This window comes from Centrocercus urophasianus, unplaced genomic scaffold, assembly GCF_019232065.1.
Source record: "Centrocercus urophasianus isolate 14NV4802_14NV808 unplaced genomic scaffold, USGS_Curo_1.0 seq_11, whole genome shotgun sequence".
Classification (NCBI taxonomy): Eukaryota; Metazoa; Chordata; class Aves; order Galliformes; family Phasianidae; genus Centrocercus; species Centrocercus urophasianus.
Window position 1 is genome coordinate 32,715,340 of NW_024884253.1, and position 25,249 is coordinate 32,740,588.

Consider the following 25,249-nt stretch of genomic DNA (forward strand, 5'->3'; position numbering starts at 1 on the left):
GCGGGCGGGCGCGGAGGGGCGCGGAGCGGCGCGGAGGGGCTCGGGGTGCGCCGGGGCCGCGTTTCAGCACCGGGACAGCGGCCGCGCTGCGCGCCCCCCGCCCGAGCCCGGCTGTGTGACCCGCGCGTGTCCCCCACCCGTTCGCCCCGCTGCAGGTCCGGCCCCGACCATGAAGCTCCAGCCGCTGGTGTGCGCAGGGATCCTGCTGCTCGCCCTGCTGCCCTGCCACGAGTGCCGAGCGCTCAGCAAGAGCCCGGGAGCCGCCCGCGGGGCTCTGCAGCAGCCCGATTTCTTCCCGCAGCAGCAGCAGCAGCAGCAGCAGCAAACTCTGCCCGTCCTGCTCCGCATGGGAGAGGAGTACTTCCTGCGCCTGGGCCACCTCACCAAGCGCCCCGCCGGCCCTTTCTCCGCCTCCTCCGGCGGCCACCTCCGGCCCGAAGCATCCGCCGAGTTGTTGCGGGCGGCCGCGGCGCAACTGCAGCGGTCGGGGAGCCCCGAGGGGGACGAAGGAGCGGGGGAGGCGGTGGAGAGAGAGAAGCGCTCCGAGGAGCCGCCCATCTCCCTGGACCTGACTTTCCACCTGCTGCGGGAAGTGCTGGAGATGGCCCGCGCCGAGCAGCTGGCGCAGCAAGCCCACAGCAACAGGAAACTGATGGAAATCATCGGGAAGTGAGGCGGCCCCCCCGCGCCTTGCCAAAGGGACCCCGCGGTCAGCACCAGAGCCATCACACCGCCCGACGTACCATAGTGCTGCTCTGATGTCATCTCTTTATTTTTATAGAGCTTCGAACCCCGAAGGGCGCGCTCCGAGCCGCCGCCCCCCCCTCAGCATGCGCGGACGCGCGGTGCCACCGGGCCCCCCCCCCCCCGACCCTTATTTATTTCTCCATTTCCCATAGCGAGAGGGCTCCGCAGGGACGGCCGGGGGCGGCGGGGAGCACGGGGAGCGCCGTGCCGGGGAGGGAGGCGGGAGGGGAACCTCTGTCCGCTACTTCGAGTCCACTTTTACCCTGTACAACATTTTCACAATAAAACATCTTTTCAGCGCTCGGTCGATTTTGTTGTGTAAGAGAATGTTTAATATTTATATTTTTAATAAAAGCTGCAAAGGAACGATGGCTGGACACGCTTTCTTGCCTGGCACCGTGGGCCGCCCGTCCCGCTCGGGGGTGGCACAGCACTGCGCTCCGCTCAGCCGCTCGCTGCGGGTTGCCAGGGTCGCGGAGACACGACCGGGACCACCACCCCGGAGCCGATCCTCCTCCTGGACGGACACGGCGATACGAGTAGCAGCAGCGCTCCGCTGTCAGCCCCAAAGCTCTGCGCAGCCCTCATCCCCCCGGAAGTTCCCCTGCAGGAGCGTTTTCTGGAGGCAATAAGCACCGATCGGGGCTGAGCCCCGCACTGAGGTCGCTCCCGCACAGCCCCGTGCCCACAGTCCCAGCTCAGGGCTCGGCTCTGGTACCGAGCGCTCCTCCCGTCTCTCTCAAGCTCTCTGTTACCTTCAGCGCGCTAGGAGCACTCCTTTTAAGACAGGAATTTTGTCAGAAGAATCACCTCAACGGTTCAACTTCTGCTGTAACCCCAACATCTGCCCCATGCTGATGGGGTTTGCCTGTCCCCACCCCTCCTGCCGTGGCCCCCCTCCCACCCCCCGCCCAGGTGAGCAAGGCCCTTCGGGAAAGTAGATGCAAAGGGAGAAAGAAGGGGCAGTTTCCCTCTCCCTCCCCCAGTATGGGAAGCCATGGGGACCGCGGGTGACAAACATCATCCCTCTCTCGGGGGTGCCGCAGACGTATCTCCAGTGTTGCTGGGTACAGGGAGCTGCTGGTGAGCACTGCAGCAGCATCTGCCAGAGGGACTGGGAAGCAGCTACACTCACACAGGGACACATCAAAAAGCAGACGAATGACAAAATGTGAAGAGTACTTGTCCTGCATCTGTAGTGATGCCATTTTTCCCTCAGAAACAAGAAATTATTGGAAAACACTCTGACTACATAGAGAAGTACAGCCATTTGTCCCCACGCTCCCGTCCCTTCTAGGACACTGCTGTCTCCATGGCTGGGTATGATGTGGATGGAGGTTTTGGGCTCCTGGGAGCATGACCTGCTCAGGTGTCCCCTCCTGGGCCTGCTCCTGCGCTGACCCCAGGTGGCCCCTCCAGATCCTCATTCAGTCAGGGAATTCAGCCAGGAGAAGGAGAAGATGTGTCGGGTTGGCTCGGTGCTTGGCTCGGTGCTTTGCTCGCTGCTCCCGACAGCGGCTTCCACTCGCCCCGCAGGGGATGGCTCAGAAGCAGTCTGCAAAAGAAGGAGAGGTTGGCAGGTGGGCAAGAGAAATTGGGTTACAACCCTCTCTATTTCACACCACGCAGGAAGATAGAGTGGAATGGGAAAGGGGAGAAAGGCGGGGAGTGTGGAAACCTCAGGAGGGCATGCTGACAAGCCAGAGGAGATCATGACAAGAAGGACCACGCTGTGTGAGCAGAGCCCATGCAAGGGGCTGCGTCCAGATTTGGGCCTCTGGGATACCACTGCATGAAGGTGACAACTGCCTGTGACCCAGTGATCCCTGGAGCTAAGCCAGAAATCACCACAGAGCACTGCCACTTGGCACTATCAGTGTTCAGAAATCTGCCTTCAGTTTGCTTCGATTTTTGTTTCTCTTTAAAGTCTTTTAATATTTAATTCACTTTAATTTCACTCAGACCAAGAAAAGAAAATGTAAGCTTTCTACAATCCATTCTACGATCTCAGAACAAATTTTGCTCATTATTTGCCCAAGGAGCCCATTTCTGAAAAAAAAAGAAAAAAAAAAAGAAAAAAAAAAGAAAAAAAAAAGGAATCTGGACATGATATGCTGTGCCTGCTGACCATAGGAATTGTCATTATGTTTTAAAGGGAGGTAGGTGGATCTTCAACAGGTCACTATAATATATAGAAACATATCTTTGGCAGAGAATGAACACTGGCTTTGTGAGAAGAACCAGAAATCCTATTAAAGGTAAAACACACAAAAATGGATGATTGGGCAGCTAAGGGATGCCTTCTGTCTTCATCAAAAAACATAATTTAGCACAAAATACACAGGATTTCTTAGCTCTCTTTCTGTAGATGCACATTATTGCACATCCTTAAAATTCAAATAGTGCTATGGTCTTTGGGTCAATACTGCCCAAATCTCTGTGCAGGGTTTCTCCTTGCTCCGGGAAGTTCAGGCTGATCTCTGAGAACTGCTTGTTATCACTCAGGAGAGGGAAAATGGCAGTGCTGTGTCCTTTAACACATTATCTTCTGTAATACCATCCTAAAATGGAAAAGTTACCAAAGCAGCGATGCTAAGATACATATCCAGGAACAAACAGGGAAGCAGGGGTGCTTACGAGGAACTGAAGCATGGAATGATGGTTTGGCGTAGCATTTTTTAAGTACTTCATGTTAAAGTGTGCCACAGGAATCGGTGAGGGGACGGTGGTTATGTGCCAGTGGGCTGCTGAGCTTCATTCAGTTTCTCCCTGCTTGAGTGCCATGACACCAATAGCCAAAGCAGAATGGAGGGATGAACATATAGCTCCCTATTTCTTCATTTGTGTCTCATTAGATTTCTGAGTTCCCTTTTTAGACCTGGATCCTCAGGTGCTCTAGGCTGGCATTGCCCTATTTGTTCCAGTGAAATACAATCTGAGAATTTGCTTTAATATTTTAAATACTCACTCATCTTTGGCTTACATTTGTATCTGCAAAGCAAGGCAACTCTCCTACTCACAGCAACACACAGGGCTCAGAAATGAGTTCAGCAGTGTCGTGAGAAGGGTTTTCCCAGGCTTGTGCCAAAGCATTGTGCAGAGTAGGGCCTGTGGGGCCAATGCTCAGCTGGAAAGGCCAGAGCTGACTGAGTGCCGATGTGACTCTCAGACCGGGAAGTGCTGAGTGCAAACCTTTCAACTGAAGCGTTCCAGCCCAGATTACAGAGCCAGATATCAGAAGTGGATACGTGGCAAGACTTTCAGAGACGTAAGGGATTCTGCGCTCCCTACATCTCAGCAGATGCAGGAGCGTGGGTGGTTTATTAGTCCTCCGTGGTGTTGAAAATTTTGCCTTTTATTTTTGGAAGGACAACTGCAGTGCCTGGACTGGCTAAAAGTGGTTTTGAAACTGCTTGTGCAGTTGTGCACACTGAGCCTCAGCAGTGTATGTGAGCAAGCACGGGGCAGACCCCTCATTGCTTTCACCTCACAAAGGCTGGCAGGAATCTAACAAGTCATCTTCTGCAATTTTATATATTTCTTCCAAACTTCTTAAACTTAAAACCATCCCAGTATCTTGGCATTTGTCCTCTTGTGCAGGACGGGCTTTCCTTATCACCTTCACTTGCTATTCTGCTAAGCCATTATCCAGAAATACCCACCAAACCAAGCTCGACGTTGAAGCAAAGAACGATCTATGAGCTTCATCTTAGGTAGGCATGGCACCTAGCACATCAGAAGAGATAACGACTTGGATGGGAAAGGTGACCGCATTACCTCGCTAACCAGCATTGCTGGTGCTGCATTTCAAACAAAACAATCTTTGTCTACACCACTGACAAGGCCATGTTTCATCATGCGTTGACTCCTTCATATGCTACGGAGATGACATCTCCCTGTGTCAGCACAACACCGCCAGAGCCCAGCATGTTCCCATCGGATCTGGCTGGCTGAAGAACGCCTTCTCCCCGCACCTCAGTGGGCTCAGCAGGCTGCCAGCCTGCAACACCTCCACCTGCCCTTCCAAGAGCAACAACCCAACAGCAGGCCTGGTCAGGTGTGAGGCCAGCACAGAGCTGGCAGCGGGGCCATTCCCTGGCTTTTAGGTTTGTGTTTTCACACCTGTGACACTTTGGTGTTGTTTGTGCACTGAGTCACACAGGTCCCAGCCCTGCCCACTTGTCTTCCTGGGGTTTTGGACTTAATGCTTGGTAGTGTGTGCTCAGGGCTGTGAGGAACTGGAACTTGATCTGGGTTGTGACGATCTCATGGGTAGCACTTGTTTTCCACACTACCTAGAATTACAAGTCCCAGCCCTTGATTTGGGCCTCTAACAGTAAAAAGGAATAACTGAAGTCTTTCCCTCAGATGACATGAACCGCATTAGGCCAACGCTGAGAGAGTGCTGAATACTTACTCCTTGATGTATATTTTCCCCCGTGGTGTTGAGTGACATCAGATGATGCTTTTAATGAGCACCAGGAATTTTCACCAGGCCAGCTCACAGAGCAGAGGGAAGCACACCCTATATGACTGATGGCTGGATCTGCTTTTCCCATCAGAGAAGTCCAGGCAGGACTTACATGCCAGCTCTATGGAGGTGCTGAGCAACCGCAACTCCCACTGAAAATCCGTTTAGCACCCCTCAGTAGCTGGCAGGCCGGGATGTGCCTGAACAAACAGCACAAGATCTCAGGGTTTTAACAGATGAGTCGTATTGAACTTGCAGGTATTCAGCACCTTTCAGCATTTGCTTCCTTAAGCACAAGCACAAGCAAAATCTTTGTAGTGTTCTAGCAAAGGGCATGGAAGGAAGAAGGGCAAGTGGGCTGGCTTTGCACAACCTTTTCATTCATCATGTTTATCTTGTAGCAGTTATCCTGTTTTTGCTGGGGAAAAACAGGCAGTCCAGGCCTTCCCAAAATTCAAAATGGAATGAAGCCCACATGCTGTTTTCTGCTCTGCCACTACTGATTTCCGTAGCCTTTAGGTGTAGGTGGGACCCATGTTAGCGAACTCTAGCCATCCAACAGTGGAATACTCAGTCAGGCAAACTGTATTCCTTCCTCAGTGGCAAAGGAACCACTGGAGGGTGATTTGCGCTGTCCTAAAAAGGTGCCTCTTTTTCTCTCTTGGCTCTAGAGATGCTCTTCGTGACCAGATTAGATGAGATTTGGCTTTTAAATAACTACACAGGGAAGGTGTAATAATTACCTCAGTATATCAGAAAACTCTTAAGAGAAGAGCTGCAAAATTTGATGGCACCATTACCTTCTACAAGATCAACTTCCTATATGTAGGAAGTGGGGAGGAAACGTGAAAGGTATTCATAGTCTCTTTCAATTTTATTTTTGTTTTAACAATCTTTTTAACTTATTTTTTGATGACTTCTGATAAAGTATATTTTATAATGAACCTCTTGGAGGTTGCGTCACACCATCTTGCAAGGAGATGTGAAAGAAATGAAGGCTGAAATAGCTGTTTCCTCCTCCAGGGCTGTAGATCCCCCACAGTTACATTTCATCTAGCTTGAACGTGGCTGAATGATCAGAATTCTGTGTAATTAGTAAGAAAACAAAAAAATAATTGCTGGCTTTGTGCTGGTCATAGGAGAATAGCAAAGACAATTCTGCAAAGCCAAAATTACCTTCTCGCATTTTTTAACAAATATGGTCCTTCGTTTTGTACTGATTGAAGGCTTTGCGAGTATGATATTTCTGATTTCTTCTTACAGCTATGTAGGTGGATACACTAGTTGGTTACAAATAGTCCTCTTGGACAGCTATATGAATATTTGCTGGAGCAACAGCAATAACTAAAGAAGGTCGTGCCCCTTGGCTCCCCATCCACCTCTTCCGGCTTTCCCTCCCTGGCTCACTGTCCATTTGCACCACTGCAGCTGTTTGCAAGGCTGTGCTAAGAATGGGAATGTCACTGGAATGACATCAATTTTTTTGTTGTTTTTGAGGTGAAGAGTGATATATTTAACCTGGACCATTTGATTAAATTCCAACACAGCCCAAAAAAACCAGCTGCATCAGCACAGCTGCCATGCAAGTGGTGGCATCTAGGCAGGAATAAGAAGCAGGGCCACTTGGCAAGAAACTCCTAACTACCTTTGCTGCCAGAAAAAAACAGACCTTCACCCTTAGAGGCATGTGAGCTATGCAATGCCTTTGCTGCCTAATTTCGACCCAGCATGATAGCAAGAATGTGAATTTGTAAGAAAATGTGGGTCTTGGAGAGAAAAACAGTGAAACTACAAGATTTTTTTTGCTTCTATGGAACCTCTAACCTCAGAAAAGGAGCGAGAAATTAAAGTTAATTCCCTTATTTTCGCTTGCTTGTTTAGAAGCAGCTTCCAGTGTTGACAAGAACAGGCATGATTAAAACATTCTAGCTGGTCGCAAAGCCATCACAGAATCTGTAGGCTATGTTTGTCTGCCTCAAATGTCAAGTGTTACTCTTTTGGCACTCAACACTTCCAGGCAGCGGAAACAAAGGGAGCACAACAGGTTATTTTTAAATAGTTTAAACTTTAGTTCAAGCATTTTGTTTTCAAATTTTTATGCAGTCTAGCTCTTTCAGCAAAACACCTGGCAGCTGTCACACATATCACAGCAATTCTCTTTCAAGCTAAGGAGTGGCTTCCTCTGTATGGATCTTTTCTTTTTATTAGTGGGAACCAATGGAATATTCTGTGAAATAATTGCTACGATTATCTGTCACAAAAACACACATGGTGGCAGACCAAATAATAAGCATAGACAAACTCCATCAATCACAGTACTAGCTATGTCACTTTCATAATAGTGGTTGGCAATGAATTTTAAAAGTTTATTGGGTGAAAGTGAAGTAAGGCAAATGCCTTACTTTAATAGATTTTCATTATATTGCAATTAACTCTGTGTGGCTACTGCCTGCCACAAGGTCTCCTGCATAATGACCTTAAAGGGACTAGATGTGGTTCAGAGGGAAACAGACTACTTAGCTTATTTTGGTGTAGGATATGCACATCTCTCATGCAATACCGAGTTCCAGAACCAGTGCTGGAAGCAGTTTTAGAGAATGAGTAAGAGGCTGCTTGACTTCTAGCTGGCACTTGGGACAAGCAAATTTGCTCTCTAAGAGATTTTTTTCATGACTCAAAAAGAAAAAGAAAACAACAAATAAGACACACTTCTTATGTTTCACCCATTGCTGCAGCAGTATCAAGGAAAATGAAGGAAATTCAAGGTGGGAGGAGTCTTACAAACGTGAATATGAACATAATCAGATGTGTATTTTCTGGATTTATCCACCCATCATTCTTTGCTCCTCTGACATTGAAGTCCTTGAGGATCTCCTGATCAGTGAACCAACTATCATTTCTAATTTCTTCTGCACTTCTGGTCCTGCTGGACAAGTCTAGCAAAGGAAGAACCATCCTGAGAGGCTGCAGGAATAAGTGGACATCATTTCCAGAAAGCTGCTCATGGCTACCACCTCTCACCTCTTCCTTCTAATTCTTCTTCTTTCCATAAGTAGATGTGATTTCAGATCAACAAATTAAATGTGAACTAAAGGCCTTTCAACAGCTTCTCTATGATAGTAACCCATTATTCCATGTTAGAGAAACTTCACTCTTAACTTTCAGTGAGAAGGAGCAAATCTAGCAGGTTTAACGTCCCATTTGTCTCTACTATACCATCTTTCCTTTGTAACATGGAGTGTTATAAATTAAAACTTTTTCTTCCTCTGCAAATGGCATTTTTTGTAAAGCCAATGGATGAGACACAGTGCCAGTTCAGACAGTGACTCACTCCAGAGCTCCATTCACTGGATCAGATAACAGAGCCAGAATGGCAGCGAGGTGTGGACACATACCAGGCTCTGGAGATTGAAGTACTGCTTGTGCTCGCATCATGAGCAATGGACTCTGCTGGGTTGTTGTAAGCATGTTGTGGTGGCATATGTGAACTGTGGACACAGCACACATTCTCTGAGAGAATTACACTGATGGATATGCGGGAAGAAAAGCTAGAACATCGGCTGAAGCAAGAGGTTGCCACCATCTGATGCCACTGTGCAACACACACAGAAAGCCTACGGCACAGCAGATTCTATCTCAGTTATTGACCCAGTTATTATTGGTGTACAGACCACAGACAACAGTCACCAGCGCCAAGCTTCAAAATGACCTGCATCTGAGCACCAATTTCATTAAAAAAAAAAAAAAAAGTCTATTTATTTTATGAGATGAAGTTATAAAATTGCATGCAAATGTAAAAATGAGGGCATTTGAAAAAGTAAATCTGGTGCCAGACATTGAAAATGTTCCCAGTAGTGATGGAGGAAACAAAAGCCACCTTTCCTCAGTAAGGCATTTTGTAATAGAGCAAGTGTGTCATCATGAAAAATAGTCACTTCTGTGTGCAGAAGTGCTGAGTCAGGAGTGCTTGAAGAGATGGGCTATGTATCAGTCACCACCTTTGGTAGCTGAGATAGGTTCAGGCAGATTTTATAGGGTGCTCTCTAAATGAAACAGAACAATAAGAAACTCAGATCACTTATTCTCCAGGGCTGTGAGATCCTCATCCTCGGTTCAGTGAAAGGAGAAGTGGGTGTTACATCTCTGTGGGACATCTGGAGCATGATTTGGATATCACGGCACCGATCTATCTCCATTGGACGGAAATCTGGGATAGCAGGTTGTCTGAATTAGTCACTGGCCTCTTACCTAACGACCTGAAGATTACTGTAAAGGTGTCAGGAATATAAACCACCAGAAAAGGGATCTAAGACTGAATCAGTGCTGCATGTGATCTGACCCTCTCCTTTTTTCTGTCTCCTTCTGGATGCACACACAGCCATCCAACCTGCATCTCCACATCAAATGCTCCAGTCCCTCCCTGTCCTGCATCCAGAAAAGCCTGGAAGTAGCAGGGCAGGATATTCAAACACAAGGGCCCAGCCCTAATTAACTACTAATTACTGCTAGTGGGACTTTCAGTACGGCTAGTTGGATAGATTGCTATTTAAATATTGGTCCATCTCCAAGGGTTCAGAAACAACAGCCACTACTTTAAGTGGCTCAGTTCACAGCTGCAATGAAAGTCTGAAGTGTCTCAGGGTAACGGGATGACAACTAACCAAACACTGTACAAACAGATGGCTTGTGTTGTTGAGACATAAATCTTCCATAATACGATGTAGGATGATTAAGAAATACCTTTTGTTCACATTCTATTTTCTTTTCAAAATGTCTTCATGAACAGAGTGAGCAATGCTTTGGGGAAGAGGCTTAATGGAGGCAGAATTCAGTATTTAAATGAGCTAGTTGCTGAAAGACAACATCTAGGTGAGCCTGGCTTTGTATTAATTTCAACAGGAGAAATAACTCTGTCCGTGCTGTCATTGTTGAATCCTATTGCTAGTAATGGAGTGAAAAATGAAATATACATAAATCAGATGGTACCTATGACTCACCAGACAAATTGCAGGCCGGACTCTTCAAGGTAAAACTTCAGGTGAAATATTTGCCACTCATATTAATTATGAGAAACTGTTGTCTGAAAGCTGGCCTTAATGCATCGCCCTCACGACTCATCACTGCTGCCTCTGAATCACTCAGATAATTCTCAGAAGTGAGGGAAAGAGGTGTTAAAAGAAGAGCAATCAAGACTTTCCTGATTTTCTCTGTGTGTGTCCACTAAACAAAAGGGAAAAAAAAAACCACCTCACCTTAAGCACAAAATCAAGATGCAAAATGGAAATGTACAGGCAGAATGTGCCACCAACTAAATAGCAGACTCAGACCTGAGCGTTGTACCTGAGTCCCATCTCAGTACTTCAAGTTACGGAGAAGCAGAGGTGGATTTTTTTTTTTGAATGTTAACAGTGGTTTTTGCATATAGTGTCTGCCCTGTATTTCAGCACAGGCTGAAAACTTTTTTCTCAAAGTGAAATTTAAGAGGCACTTAGGATGAAGCTTCAAACAGAATTCAGCTGGGGCTTGTAGGCTAACTGGTTCATGGGTCTTCTGCAAAAGGCTCAGCTTCACTGAGGATAGATGACCCATTTTTCTTTCAGTCAAATTGGGCAGATATTTTAAGTCTACAGGCATGGCAGAAAACCACACAGTTTTTTTTCTTGAGGAAAGATATGCTTCAGGCATACCCAGAGCTAGGTGGTAAATATCAAATCAAATTTTGCTCTCTGTATCTCCAGACCTTTCAATAGCGCTCAGTACAATTGTTCAAGGGAGCATATTATCCTTGGAGCAGTCTCTGCTGCTGACACCCGCTCCTCATCCTGCTCTGTGATACACTGTGGGATGGCTGTGTTGGAGAAGTATCGCTCCTCCAAAATCTGGCCTCTCAAGAAAGCCATCCCCTCTGTGGGAGCTGTTGGCTTTAGAGGTGTCTCAGCTCGCTAACCTGAGCAGATAAGCAAGATCGAATTTGTAGAAGTGAAACAATTATTTGTGTATCACCAGCATCTGTGCAGTCATCCCAGAGCAGCGCCCCACTAAAATCGGTACCTGTACCTTTTATAGAGTGATGGAGAAATAGAGGCACGCGAGCAATGAACACAGTGTGCATTTTGATTTTAAATGATCTTATTTTGTCCGTATTGTCTTCATAGTGACATGACAACCAATTGGCTAAAACTTAGCTAAATACTGACCCTCTGACATGTGATTTGAAGCTGTCTCTGGAAAAATATATGAAGGATCACCTGCTGAAATTGAAGCGTTCAGCAGCAGGGCAAAGAGAGCTACAATACATGAATACAGAGAGAACTGTCCCTGTGGTAATTTTGGCAGATGGCAGAAGGTTGCAAGCAAGTAATAGAAAATTTTAAAACTAATAAAACAAGATTAACATAGGCCACTCTATTAGTATTTCTCCTCCCAAACAGCTCAGTCCTGATTATATTTTATATCCTCGTGGAATTAAAGCACTGTACTGTACTGGCAGCAAAGGGAAATTAGATTATAATATTGTTTGTGGATGATTAACTTGCATTTCCTTTCAAACTGGATGTGTGTGCCTGAGTCCTCCGGTGCAACAGATAGGCATTTCTCTTGATGGGGGTTTTGAGCAACAGAATATGGGGTCCAGTACTTCCTCTGAGGTGAAATAGACCAGAGGATCACAGACCCAGGTGAACACAGGGCTTTTATAAACTCTCACAAATTTACATGATGTCTCTACATGAGAGATGTGGCCTACAAAAGAAAATGATTAGGGAAAAAAGAACAAACTCTTCCTTATTTTTCTATCAATTACCTTCCGTATTTTAACCAGACCAAAATAATTTGAGCTGCCTTCTTTCAGTGATAACACAAGAAGGTTTTGTTGTACAATACCCCACCATTGCTGATGTTGGGATTCCTCTGTTATAGACTGAGGAACAGAGTGGTTCTGAATGTGAAGCCAATTTCAGGATTATACATTCCTGGAAAGAGCTCTTCTGTGCAAGGCTTTTTCCAGCTATCAGAGGTCTGCACAAATTAACTGAAGGGCAGAACTTAGGGCCAGCTTTTCAAGTTTGGTTGCCTAAAACTAGGCAGCAAGACGGACTTACATCACTGTATTGAGCATTTGCATTTGTAGAAGAGTCTGATACTGAGGGCTCCTAGAAACCAAAGGAACTGCTAAGGATGACTCAGTACGTATCTGGAAGTCAGATTTTTGAGAGACTGAAGGCCCCTATCCCCTCCAGGTGTACCAGTCCAGCAGCTAGGTGCCACAGGTGTTTATAAAACAGACACACAGTGCATGCCACTGGTAGCATCCTCCAGGTATAATGAACACAAAGCACACATCTGAGTCCTGAAACGTCAAGCTGTTGAAGGAGTTTCTTAAGTCTAATGCACAACATGTGCACTTTTCTCTCTATTCCTCTCTGCCTGTTTTCTCAGACTGAAGACAAGAAGACGATTTAAGATTCAGTAAAGGCTAGCTTCACCTCCCTCTGTTACCTGTCACACACACCATCTCTAAACTTCCTTGTTTTTGTTTTGGACTCTAAGATCTCAGTCTCCTGTGCACCGAATGGGCTGCTTGTTAATGCCTGTGTCATCCTCCCTAACACATGACTCCCCACAGAGGCAAGGCAGCGTGTGGATCTGTTCCCACCCCGTCTTCCAATCTTTCACTCCCGTCTGTCACTGCAGCGGCTCAGATTTGCTTCAAAACATCCCCCTAACATCAAACGCTGAGCAGAGACACCTGGGTTAGGAGCAGAGTCACCTCCGTCTCAGCTGATGAATGTGAAGAGGGTGCCAAGTGCGCAGCGGCTGTTCTTAGCGAGATGCCTCTCACTGGCAATACCTCTCTTTCTCCATTAGCTGCAGGAGCAGCCCACGGTGACTATGCCCCTAACTTTTCACTCCCTGGAGTGGGAAGTGTCTCTGTAAGGCTGAGGTTTCTATATCTTTCACCCTGAATCACCTCATGCTGCCCCTCCTCAGACCCAATAAGCCAACCACCTGCGGGCTGCACCCTCTGCTCCTTTGTCCCAAGCCCTCCTGTGCTATAGGGGAACAGTCAGCAATGTCATCTCTCACAGCAAAGTGCACTTAAATAAAGAAATTTGTGAGGATCTGGCTTCTTGCTGTTGAAAAACATGGAAAACCCTATTAGGGCATTCTGTTGAAATAGCCTGGAAATAAAGTATATGTTGCTATTAGGATAGTCCTGCAGATTTATATTACTATTATTATTATTATCATCATAAAATGTCATTAGCATTTTTATTTCCAGTAGTTTTGTTATTTGGCTTTCAGGGGCTTATCACACAAAAACGAAAAGGGCAGGGACCTGATACTCTGCACGACAGATAAAGGCACATAACCTGTCTGAACAGCCACCTCACTGCACTTGGGGAAGCAGATCATTTTGATGCAAATAGAGTCTGAGACCAAAATGTCTTTCTCCCTCACCTCCTTTCTATTTCATGATTAAATAAATCATAAAGCTGTCACCAGAGACTCACAGAAAGAGGTCTCAAATGGTAGAAATGAGAGCTTTCTACACTGGTCTATTTTAATTTCAAAAGGTATTTTGAATTAAAAAAGAAAGAGAAAGGAAAAAAAAGAGCATAATGCTGTTTGCATGCCTGATTCCCCGGGAGTACAAACAAGCTCTGTGTCCTCTTGTAATAATATAACAAATTTTCAAAACTAAACACAAATAAATGAAAATTAAACGATGCTCCGTAAATTTAATTGAGATTCACAGTGTCCGATGCTTTTCAAATTCAAATTACCACCAGACAGAGTATCTTTTTACATAACTTATGCAGATAAAGCATAGATGATAGATTATTTTTCCCCTCCTTTTTTTTTTTTCTTTCTTTTTAGAAGAGATGGACTTCAGTCACAGTGCCAGAATCTTTGCATGTAGAATCTGAACAGAAATCTAACATTTCTCGTAGAGGCACCGTACCATATTGTTATAGTGTACAGTGCTTAAAGTGAATTACAGAAAATGAGCATGGAAAACCATCATTTTTGTATTGAATAATAGACCAAAACTGCATTTTTCTGCCATTAGAATGAACACTCAAAGCTAACTACTATTGCTTTGTGTTAGATGTCTTTCATCTTCAGTAAATAAGATTGAATGCATGAGTGCAACTCAGAATTCTCTGCAGATCAGCTGTATCACTTCAGAAATAGAATATAAATACACAGCTTACCTAAGGAGGGTGGAATTTGGAGCTGAAAAAACTAAACCATGGACACTGTCTCTGAGAGAGGAGTTACTCCAGAAGAAGTTACAAAATAGTTAAGGTTCAGTTTATATTCATTGTATTCAGGACAACTTCACTGCCAGGTGAAGTTCCTAGTCCTTGGTCTTGTAGGTATTTCATCTCTAATTACTGCAATCTAAGGAAAAAGGCTTTTCCTACAGAAAGAAAAAAAAAAAAAGTACTAATCATGCTGTGCCTCAATATATAACAGACTCCTTAGTTTAGATCTTCTTGGGAAAAAAAAAAAAAACAAAGAAAAAAGAAAAAGGAAGAGGAGTCAGAATATTCATAGTCTGCCCTGGAACTCGTGTTTTGGAATCAGCTCCTCTATTTATGACATAAATCACAGAACAATAGAATGACAGAATCATAGGATGGTCTGGGTTGAAAAGGACCTCAAAGATCATCAAGTTTTAACCTCCCTGCCGTAGGCAAGATCACCAACTGCTAGACCAGGCTGCCCAGAGCCACATCCAGCCTTGACATGTTGGCTGAAAACCTGGGAGTACAAACATGGGAGAGGTGGCTTTGGATGCCTTTTGGTAAAAAAAAAGAACTGGCAAGGAGTCCCCCCCTGCAAGGTATACTGTGTGGGCTGTGGCATGAGGTCCCCACAACAGAGCTCCAAGGGGACAGCCTGGGCTCTGCTGCCTGGAGGGGACAGATTGCTCACAGTGCGAGTACTAGCAGCAGAATTATTCAGCTTTTTCTCTTTCCTGATGTTTTACTTCCCCATTTATTAGATTTAATGAGCTTGGCTCAGCACATCTCCTGTCAAACTTCAGGGTGTCCATCCTGCTGGTCAGCTGAACAGCAATTGAAATACAAGCCCACAAACCTGAGGACGTACATTTCTCTTTCCGTTGTGAACCAGGGAGATGCAATGTTCAACCATGCAGGAGTAAGCTGAAGGGTGGCATTTGGAAGGTGCGAGGAAGAAATGTTTTAGGCAGTTTGAATTATGAAGTAGCATGATGTTTTTAGATAGGGGAAAAAAAGGAAAAACTTCCTTTAAGTCCATAGAGGAACATCACCAGAGACACTATTTGAACTGTTAGTTAACGGTAAAATGAAATATTTCCTACCCATTAAAGAACAAATGTACTGAATCAGATTCCAAAGATGGTGTAGTATGATAAGAAATGCCAAAAGTGATATGCAGAATGCTAACTCCTGTGAGAAAATAAGAAGAATGCTTCACCAGTGTTGTCATAACACGAACTTGTCTTTACCACTAAGCATTTTTCCTTAACACTCTTTAATTGGAGTAAGGGGGTAAAAACAGTGGCATAGGAAACATCAACCAGGGCAGTAAATAAGTAAATAATACTTATTCAGTAATACAGTTTGAGAGTTGGTTGTGCAAGTCACATGCAGAAAGAAAACAAAGTGAACGTTCACTAGAAAATGACGACTGACATGGGACAGTGGCCATTTTGCTTGTGATGCACAATCCAGCTCAGATTCATGACTCTGGCCATGGTATCACCCTGCTACCAGCTTAGCTTGCTCACTTCAGTCTTTCTATTCCTCAGAACACCCTGCACCCTCCTGCTCCCTCTGCTTTCCCATTCCTTCCCCTGCCTCCAGCCCAGGGACAATCCCCTCTTCAGTTCTTCCACTGTTCCCAGAACCATGCACTATTCTTCTCAGCATTCTTCTCCTCCCCAAATGTCAGTGTCACTCACGATCCTAGAAAATATCAAGGGACAGCACCCACAAATCTGCACAGCCACAGGCACTGGCAACTTTCCCACCTGCCTGTTTTCACACCCTATACTTGGCCATGAGTGGAGCTGGGTACTGCACTGCTGCTGCACGTGACCGAAAGCCACAGCAGTCCTTTTCCAGAAGGCTGGCCACACCAAGCACTGGTTTTGTTCTTTTACTTCTAGCTGGTAAATCTGGACCCAAAGAAGCATACCAGAGTCAGCCAACCCTCTGGGTAATTATCCAGTAAAGACTTCACCTGCTTCTGCTGAAGCTTGTGATCCTGTTCATTTGTGGAACTGATAATAAGAAACAGTGCCAGCAAATTTTGCCAGATCATTTGGAGTATACTTAAGAAGATAAGGTCATTGTGATTTGATAATTTTTAAATGTATATTTTTATATATCAAAACCTGACTTTGAAAAATAGCTGGAATTTGTAGGTCAGTTTTTGCTCTTGCTACAGCCAAAGTCACTGACAATACTTCCACCAAATTCAAGTGTCACCACAGAAAGCTTTCAGCCAACAGAGTTCTCCTAACTTTTTGCTCACCTCATGATGGTTTATTATCTTAGGGCTGTTCATGTATGCTGAGTGGCCAACTCTAACACCTAATGAAACAGCACTGAAGTATGTACTGCCCGCTTGTGCTTTTCTGCATGCACACACATACTCTCCTATCATCACATACGTGCAGGTAATGTCTCTGTTAAACCATACAGCTTGAGTCTGACTTCTGCAAACTGGGACGGTCTGATTTAGCGTGCTGCTGATGGGCTGGTCATCTCACTAGAGCACGAGCAGGTGTGATATGCAAATGCTTCCCATGCAGCCCCCTCAGCTCTGGTTCTTGAGTCTTTGACTCATTTGAAGTTTACACACCAATGCAGAAGAAATAATGTTCAAATTCAGGTTATCCCCACTCTAATATTGTTCTTTTAAGGGAAACAACCTCTCATAGCTCAACACATTAATCTCTGTTATCTCATCATGCTGCTGGCAGTCCAACACAGAACTGGAATATATTACCATCATGCTTTCCTTTAATCAAGTCACAAGAACTCACAGGGGAAACCCCCTGCAACAGACCTGAACACAGTAAATCATACAGCCTACTGAGAGCCAATCAAGCACACAAAAAGGCACTGAGTGTTTGCATGGCTTCGTGTTTGCAGGGAAAAGCTGTACACCCCACCTGCAGCCACCAAGCTGCAAAAGGCAAAGCCAAGCCACAGCTGCTTAGCCACTGGTGTACACAAGATGTACATAGGCTTCCAACAGTTGACAACAATAATCCTGTGCATGAGATTTGTCAGCTACTAACACATGCAAGCACCTATGGGCAGAGGCATCATGGCCCTTCTGGCAGCACGTGCATAAGCCACTCCGATTAGGTCCATTGGCAGCTAAGCACAAACAGCCTGTCATATCTTCCAATCATCTGTAAATCCAGGGGATTGGCCAAAATGACCATTTGGGCCATTTCCATATTTCTCTGATTATTCTTAACATGCAGAAGAAAATGAGGTCAGGTTTTCCTTAGCAGCTGCCGCTCCCGCCTTGCGGCGCATCACAACCCTCTGGGCTGACCTCGGTGGCACTGACCTTGGATGTCTCCGCAGTGGCATTACTTTCCTTACCACTCCCTGGTGTGCTCTCCTCCACTGCTGGCACTTCAGAGGCTTCTGCCTTCTTTGCACTCGTTTCCGGAGAAACTTTCCCCAGCCCACTCTCTGGGGCCGAGCTTGGGCTGCTTGCTGGCCGTGGCTGAGCCTTATACCAGCTAGGGTAAAACAAGGGATCGATGGTTTCTGCCGCAGGTGGCACTTGACTGTCAGACTCTGCAGTCTGTTGAGAACCACTTGGTGTCACAACCTCATCCTTAAGCAGGACAGATAAAAAGAAGAAGCAGAGTGCACCATGTTACCTTCCTGCCGTAGCCAAGGTTTCTCTGCATGCCCTGTTTGTTATACCTTTCTGCAAGGAAAACATTTGCCCTAATATAGGGTCTCGAAGAATTGCAATCAAATGAAGCAAAAGCAACCAGAGTTTGAATAACACAGATATGGCAAAGAATATAAGTTACCAAAAGCTAAAATAGAAGGGCTAAATTAGCTGGGAAGGGCAAAGTCGTTCCCTAATCTATGCTTGAGCCTCATTTTAAATCCATTTCTATGCCAGGAATAAATTTCTGGAAGTGAACTGAGGCATGTGACGACAACAATGGGCACAAGAGGAGAAGGCCATATCTCAAATACACTGTCCAGTGACTGTCCAGTACAGGGATACAGCTGCCTGGCAAATTACAGGTTCTTAATTAATTACTACATTTCATCCCATACACAGATAAAAACCCAATCCGATTCTGAAAACATAAGATATCCTGTCTAAGAGCCCCATTGGCTGGCACCAGCCACAAAGAGCAGGTGTAGGTGCTGGGTTTTGGATGGAGCAAAGCATTTGGCAGCAAACAGTCAGATAAAGAGGATATAAAGACACTGGAGAGAAATACTTTCCCACTGCTATCATGTCAATACAATAGCCAACCTCACTTGTACTGTGCTGGGAAGAGGAGCAGCTATAGGAGCTGCACTGTTCTGCTTGCACCAAGCTCTCAGGGCTCACTGAGAGTGCTATAACTACTGCTCTTCTGCTGTGCCTTTCTCACACCAGAAGGCAAAAGCTGAGATACACATATCCCACGCACTGCAGTGCCACATGCCATGTCAGACTCCATGTCTGACCAAGTCATAATGGAATTTACAATTGCTACAGCAGCATGCCATACCTTTTCCATTTTAGCCTTATAAGTGAGGGATTTGATATTAGTGGGCAGACTTGCTTACACCTACTTCTTGTTTGCATATCAGTTATGCCACACAAGTTTAGTGATATCAGCGCAAATCCTCAGAAGACAAACTGCAGTTAAATCAATAAAACCTGATTTAAGAGCACCTTCACATAACTGGTGCAAATTCATGTGTGTTTTTAAATCAAAGTAAGAATGAATCTACAGCAATTTTTTTCCCCCTTTGTTTTTTTGTGGGAAGCTTGCTATAGTCAACAATTCATCACTTGCTCTCTTGTTTTCACATTGACCTCTTCAAATATCATCAGAGCAGCCTTTAACCACTCAGCAGCTTCACCGGAAAAACTGCATACGAGCAGAACTTGCTAAACTAATTGTGTCTATGGGCAGATAATGTGGCATACAAAATACAAATATTTTTAAGTAGCCTTTTAGAATATGCAGCAATTATGGTCTCATTCTAATAGCATTCCTTAAGGAAAAGCGTTGGCCTGAATTATTTACACCCTGAATCTGTTTGTTGCCAGGCTGTATCTCTGCTAGGTTAAAGGCAGCTTCCTCTTTGGTTTGGTCTATGATACTCCTGCATCCTCCTAGATGATAGCCTGAGGACAACCAGAGCAGAAAAGAAGGTAAATGTCATTCCCAGTAAAGAGATTAGAAGCATGATTTGAAAGCCAATGGTGGAAAGCTCACTGAATCCACAGGGAATGCCAAATTCTCTTAGCATAAATATTTTATCAACTGTTTCATTTATAACAGTTAGTCTGAGTTAAAACACAGGAGGCAGCAAGCAGAACATCCATTATAATGCGTTTAACTCCCAAATTGAATCTCTTTTATTTATATATTATGTAACCCACATATATTCTGGTTTATATAGCAAGGTAATTTTTTGCCCATCACATGATATACATGCAGGCTGAGAGGACAGGGTACAGCTGCGTGTATGTGTGAAAGGGCAATAAGCAGCCTTGCTCTTCAGTGCAGGGAGGACTCCCTGGTGCTGCAGGAGCGGGGCTCTGGCTCTGCCAGGCCGCTCAGCAGAGCTGGCAGGGCAGCAGGGCCATGGGGGCAGTTACCTGGCCAGCCGGGGTAGCAGGCAGCAGCACTGGGACAGGTTCTGCTGGGGGCTCACCCGCTGCACTCTGCGGTTCAGGGTCCTGCTGAGGTGGCTGTGCTGCTCTCTCAGCTCCTTCCTCTTCCAGCTGCTCTTCTTCCTCCCCCTCCTCTCCTGATGACTCTGTGTGGACTTCATCCAGATCTTCCCCTTCTACTGTCTCCTCCTCTTCCTCTTCTGCCTCTTCCTCTAATGAGACACATGTAGAAGGAGAGGGCTGAGCAACACATGAAGATATGCAATCGAGGAACCATAGAATGACTTGGCTTAGAAAGGGCCTTAAAAACAATTCAGTTCCAATTCCCTCGCCATGGACAGGGCTGCCAACCAACTAGTTCAGAATGCCCAGGGCCCCATCCAATTTGGCCTTCGGTGTCTTGACGATGGCTACCCTGCGTAATGATAAAGCTGCACAGCAAAGCTGCTGCTCATCCACCTCCCTGGCAGAAGTGAGGAGCCCACATGGGGCACTGCTGCAGAGCCTTGCAGCTGGAAGCACACTCCACACACGTTTTGAAGTCTTAAACCCGGAGCAACCCATTGCTTTGTAAACTGTGGAGGTTTAGGGTACCAACTTCCCTAAAACCAGGCTGTTAAACTTTGTCAAATCATGATTTTACATTCTACGACACAGCCTACTGTCAGCGTTTGTGGTTGGGCTCCTTTCCAGAGGCAGTTCTCTAACAATGTGTTTGGTTTTGCATAATCATGTTATTCATCCTCACAAACATAGGGTGCTGCTCAGAAACATCCCGGTACTTCAGAGTATAAATAATCTGAGATAGATGCATTAGCCCACAAACTGGCTATGCATTTTGCACAGCTTGTAGTTCTGCCTGAACCTGTAGAAGGAATGTAGATCTGCATCAAATAACACTCTTGTACTGCAGAAATACAACTGCAAATAAACACTCCTGAATCTCTACTTCCACATCCTTTGCATGCAGATGACCTGATTGACTGCAGCAGGACTGAAGTCCTGATTCCCAAGGCCCTTACTAATGCCTTGTCCCCAAGAGGTGGGTGTCACATTCTCTATCACATGGCAGAGAGCACGAGGTCATGATCTTGGCAGACACGCATGGATGGCAGGGACATAGCAGCTGTGGCTGATCACAGGGACAAACAGGGCATGAGGTTGTACTCAGGGGTTGTCCCTCACAGCATAAATCCCTGGAGGTTCATGGCTCTGTGAGATGACACCTGCTGTGCTGCTCACTGGTGCCATGGCTGCTGTCCCGCTATGCTATGTCTCCTGTGCCAAGTAAAGTTAGTTCACGGATCTCATCCCATCCCATACAGGTGCTCTTACTGGGACCAGCCACACACACTGAAGTCAGTGTAAGTTGTGGCGTGGGAGCAAGCGATGGGTGCCACTTCAGTGAGTCTCAGGAATCTGTACAGGATTTAACTGGGCTAGCAGAGGTAAATGTAAATGTATTAACAGAACCCAGCACTAACCACAAAATTAGAGATAACCAGATGATAATTAGTAGAAGAGATGAGGCCTTTTAATAGGAGAGGTCTGCTTTTTTGAAGCATTTGTGTCCATTAATTTCTTGTGGCTTACTCTGTAAGCTAAAGCATAGGTGAGCATAGATTTCAGGCTACCCTGATAAATGCAGAATTGCAACTTTGCATTGGCTCATAGACATATGATGTATGTTTAGTCATGATGTCACAACAAATCGTGCAACATGTTAAATCTATGAAATATTATGACAATCTTTGCTTCCTTCTATAACTGCAATCCTGAATTTCAATCACATTTCTCTATTATTACAAATTACAAAGGTACATCTTTTCTAATTTCTTTTAGTAGTAAACATTCTATTTCTTTAATGACTTTTGATAGAAGATAAGCCATAAAATAATGGCATTCTTTGGGTGGGAAAAAGTACTTTATAGACTGAGAAAAGTGCTTAATTTTTTTATTCCTTCACATGAGGATTCAGTAAAGATCATGCTCTTAGAGAAGTCTTGAGGCTACATAAAAAGTAAAATTAATGGTGCAAACAGATTATGTGATTTTTAACCGTGAGGCTTTATTTTTTTATTATAATGGATACAAAATGGACCAGTTTCACCTTGGGATGGAAAGAAATATCTGATTCAAGTTTTCTTAATCTGTATCATCACGTAGATCACATACAACTGCAATTTAAGAAAACTATTTAGGTGAAATAAATGACATACCTCTGTCAAAATCAATTTCTCTTATTATCTTTTCTTCTCTACTGAGGTTCACTGTGAATTGGTTCATATTTTCATACCCATCTTCTATTTTTTCCATCTGAAATCCTTTAGATGCTTCAGTAATTCTAAAACAGAGGGATTGGTTATTTGCATTTGGATTTGCAGATAAATTTGCAATCTGTAATTTATTATAAAAAATCAAGTGTCTCAAGTTTGAATACTTACTTCTGGAGCAGTGTTTTTGCATTCTGTGGAAACAAAAAGGAAACAACTGACTTATTAAACAGTTCAATTTTTTGAGATATACATTGAGATCTAATTTTTACACTAGCTGCTTCTGAACGCATTAATATGGATCTCAAAAATTAGTCATGAAGTCTGCGAGTGAGATGAGACTTGAAACTTGAGTAATCTCCTCACTTCATTGAAGACTTTAATTAAAACCTGACAACAAATACACAAAATATTTACAAAAATGAAATAGGAAAATTTTTGCTCTTTTTTTTTTTTTTTTGGTGTGTGCATTTGAGAACTTTATTTGTCTTGAAAGAATACTCTGCTCTTCAACAGCAATTATTTGTTAAAATAAGTTTTATGTTCTTGCTTTCCTTTTGGAAAAGAATTTTTCAGCCTTTAATACGGAGGAACACTGCACAACAGAAATTCTACACCAATGAATCCAGGGAACAGGCTACCAATGGTTTCCTAATCGTCTGCTCTGAAGTCGTATTATAAACATCTAGAAGTTTTGAAGTAAAGGCATAAAAACTGGACTTAGGGTATCTACATGTAATCCTGGAAAGCTCATCGCTGTTACTGTGCAACTGAAATCTCTAAATCACAGAAATCTCTCTTGGTATTTGAGGGGTGAGAAAATAAAAACATATAGAAAAATATAAAATTCCCCTGGGAACACAAAGCCTTTACACTACATAGGATAGTATACTTTGGGGCAAATGGCAAATACTCGCCCTTGATTTGTGTACTATTTGTGAGAGGCCTAGTCTACACTGATGTAAGTTTTAAAGTGAGTTTGTATGAGATTTCATTCAAAGTTGACCAAATTCTGGATGTGCCTAAAATTCAGAAATGCTTACATAGTATTTCAGTAAGCATCATTCTTCTTCTGCCTCTGCTTATAGACTCTGTACCTGCAAAAACACGGCCATTTCTGGTTCTTCCATGAACTGGATTCCTGACTCAACCAGCTTAGACACAGCTTCCAAATGATCCGCATACTTCTTCATCAGGGAGCGGACATGTTCCAGTTTCTCCTCTTGGGTTCTAGTGATTATTTGTGTCATCTCATTTTTTCTTTCTTCCAGTACAGAATAGAGATAATCAAATTTTTCACACAGCTGTTCCTTCTGTCGTCTGCTGCATTCCTGTGAATCATTTGGTTTATGTTAAACATGTTATGTTCTTAAAAGAGTTTCTATTTTTACAGTTACTTGGAAGCATTTCCATCAAAGAAATTCCTCTTTTTGAGCAGTGCAAAGGATTCTGAATGACCCCAGAGACTTTCATAATTTTCAAAGTTCAAGCTATTGGAACAAAAGTTTTAAAACTGTTCTCAAACTCTGGATTTCAAACCACTGAAAGCCCCCAAACAGGTTATTGTATAACTTGTCAGCCTGCTAAAGAACTGTGAAAGGTATTTATGATGTCTGTAGTGATACTTCAAAGCCTGCAGGAAAAGTAAAAAAAATCACCATAGTAGCAGCTGTGTTCATTTGCACGAACAGAATGCTTTTTTTTTTTTTAAAGGAAATATCATCCATCTCAAAGCAGTTCTGGAAAATTTTCTTTTTCTACCTGGAACTTTCTTGCTTAGGCCTGATTTTTACATCAGCCCTTTCAGACACTGTTTTGACAGCAGGTGTCCATTATATCCCATTTACTGTGCGCTGAATGAGGGAGAGGTAGTGCGAAAAAATGCTGTGTGACAAAAGCACAAAGACAAGGAGGAGGAATCAGGTTCCAACCCTACCTTCAGGCATTGATTTTCACATCATTTTCTGAGACACTTTTCCTGTCCTTCTACTCAGACAACACACAGTTTTCAGTTAGAAAGGGTTTGATGACTGCTTCACTGGGCGCTCTCTAACAAGAACACACTGCACTTGCACGGGAGGATTTATGTGGAGGAAAGCAGGGACAGGTTATCTGTAATGTCTGAGGTCTACCAAGTACTTGATTCATCTCTGGGCCCCAGGGCACACAGACGGGCATGTCCTTATTGTGGTTATACCTGGTTGTGGATGGGGGTGGTTACTTTAATCTCTTTCCTAGGAACTGAGGCTGAATCAATTCCTCATCTTCATCCCTGGAGGCATAAAGCTGAGATCTTGGCAGCACAGGGTTATTAACATCCCCGCAGTACTTTTGGAGCTGGTAAGACTGATTATTTGCAGCACTTGGCCACAGAGAGCCCCACTTTTTTCTTAACTTTCAACCAGAACTCTCTCCTAAGAGCTGGCAACAATCTGCTCTGTATTGTTCAAAGGAGAAGGCCTTCTGAAGATGGACGGGAGGCCAAACACCACAGTCTGCGCTGCAGGGTTAGGAACAAATACAGATGTTGTTGCATTGCCCCTAATATCCACTTCTGATTCCAATGAGGAAGACTTGGCTAAACAGTTAAAACTCATGCGGTTGTCCTGCCCAAGTCCTGCCCTTGTGGAAGTCCATGGCACATCCAAGAAATTTCTCTGATTGATGAATTGTAGGGTGGGGATAAGGAAGCCGGGTGTTGTTCTATTGTTCAGACCTCCTCTCCTCTTTCACTACTTTTCTCTCTTTCTCCCACTATTTCCTGCATTTCCAGACTCTGTTTCAGTCTACAATGACCTCCCCTGAAATGTCACTCAGATCACTTGTAAAACAACCTTAATTTAAGGACAGGTGTGTACAGTCTTTGACA

At 44.4% G+C, this 25,249-nt stretch overlaps 2 protein-coding genes across 3 annotated transcripts in view; one reads left to right on the forward strand and one right to left on the reverse strand.

Annotated features, from left to right (window-relative positions):
• Nucleotides 1-169: 169 nt before the first annotated feature.
• CRH (corticotropin releasing hormone) lies at nucleotides 170-673 on the forward strand. The gene has a single exon (XM_042809054.1). The coding sequence runs from the start codon at nucleotides 170-172 to the stop codon at nucleotides 671-673; it is 504 nt and encodes a 167-aa protein (XP_042664988.1).
• A 1,009-nt stretch (nucleotides 674-1,682) lies between these two features.
• The window catches only part of TRIM55 (tripartite motif containing 55), a 35,983-nt gene continuing 12,416 nt past the window's right edge, over nucleotides 1,683-25,249 (reverse strand). The window contains exons 5-10 of one of the 2 annotated variants that reach the window (XM_042840096.1): nucleotides 23,478-23,711; nucleotides 22,552-22,574; nucleotides 22,327-22,451; nucleotides 20,093-20,319; nucleotides 17,807-18,082; nucleotides 1,683-2,302 (exon numbers count right to left, since the gene is read on the reverse strand). In XM_042840096.1, coding sequence (XP_042696030.1) covers nucleotides 2,171-2,302; nucleotides 17,807-18,082; nucleotides 20,093-20,319; nucleotides 22,327-22,451; nucleotides 22,552-22,574; nucleotides 23,478-23,711 — 1,017 coding nt within the window. In that variant the 3' untranslated portion in view covers nucleotides 1,683-2,170. The remainder of the gene's footprint in view (nucleotides 2,303-17,806; nucleotides 18,083-20,092; nucleotides 20,320-22,326; nucleotides 22,452-22,551; nucleotides 22,575-23,477; nucleotides 23,712-25,249) is intronic. The other variant, XM_042840097.1, reaches the window with a different exon arrangement.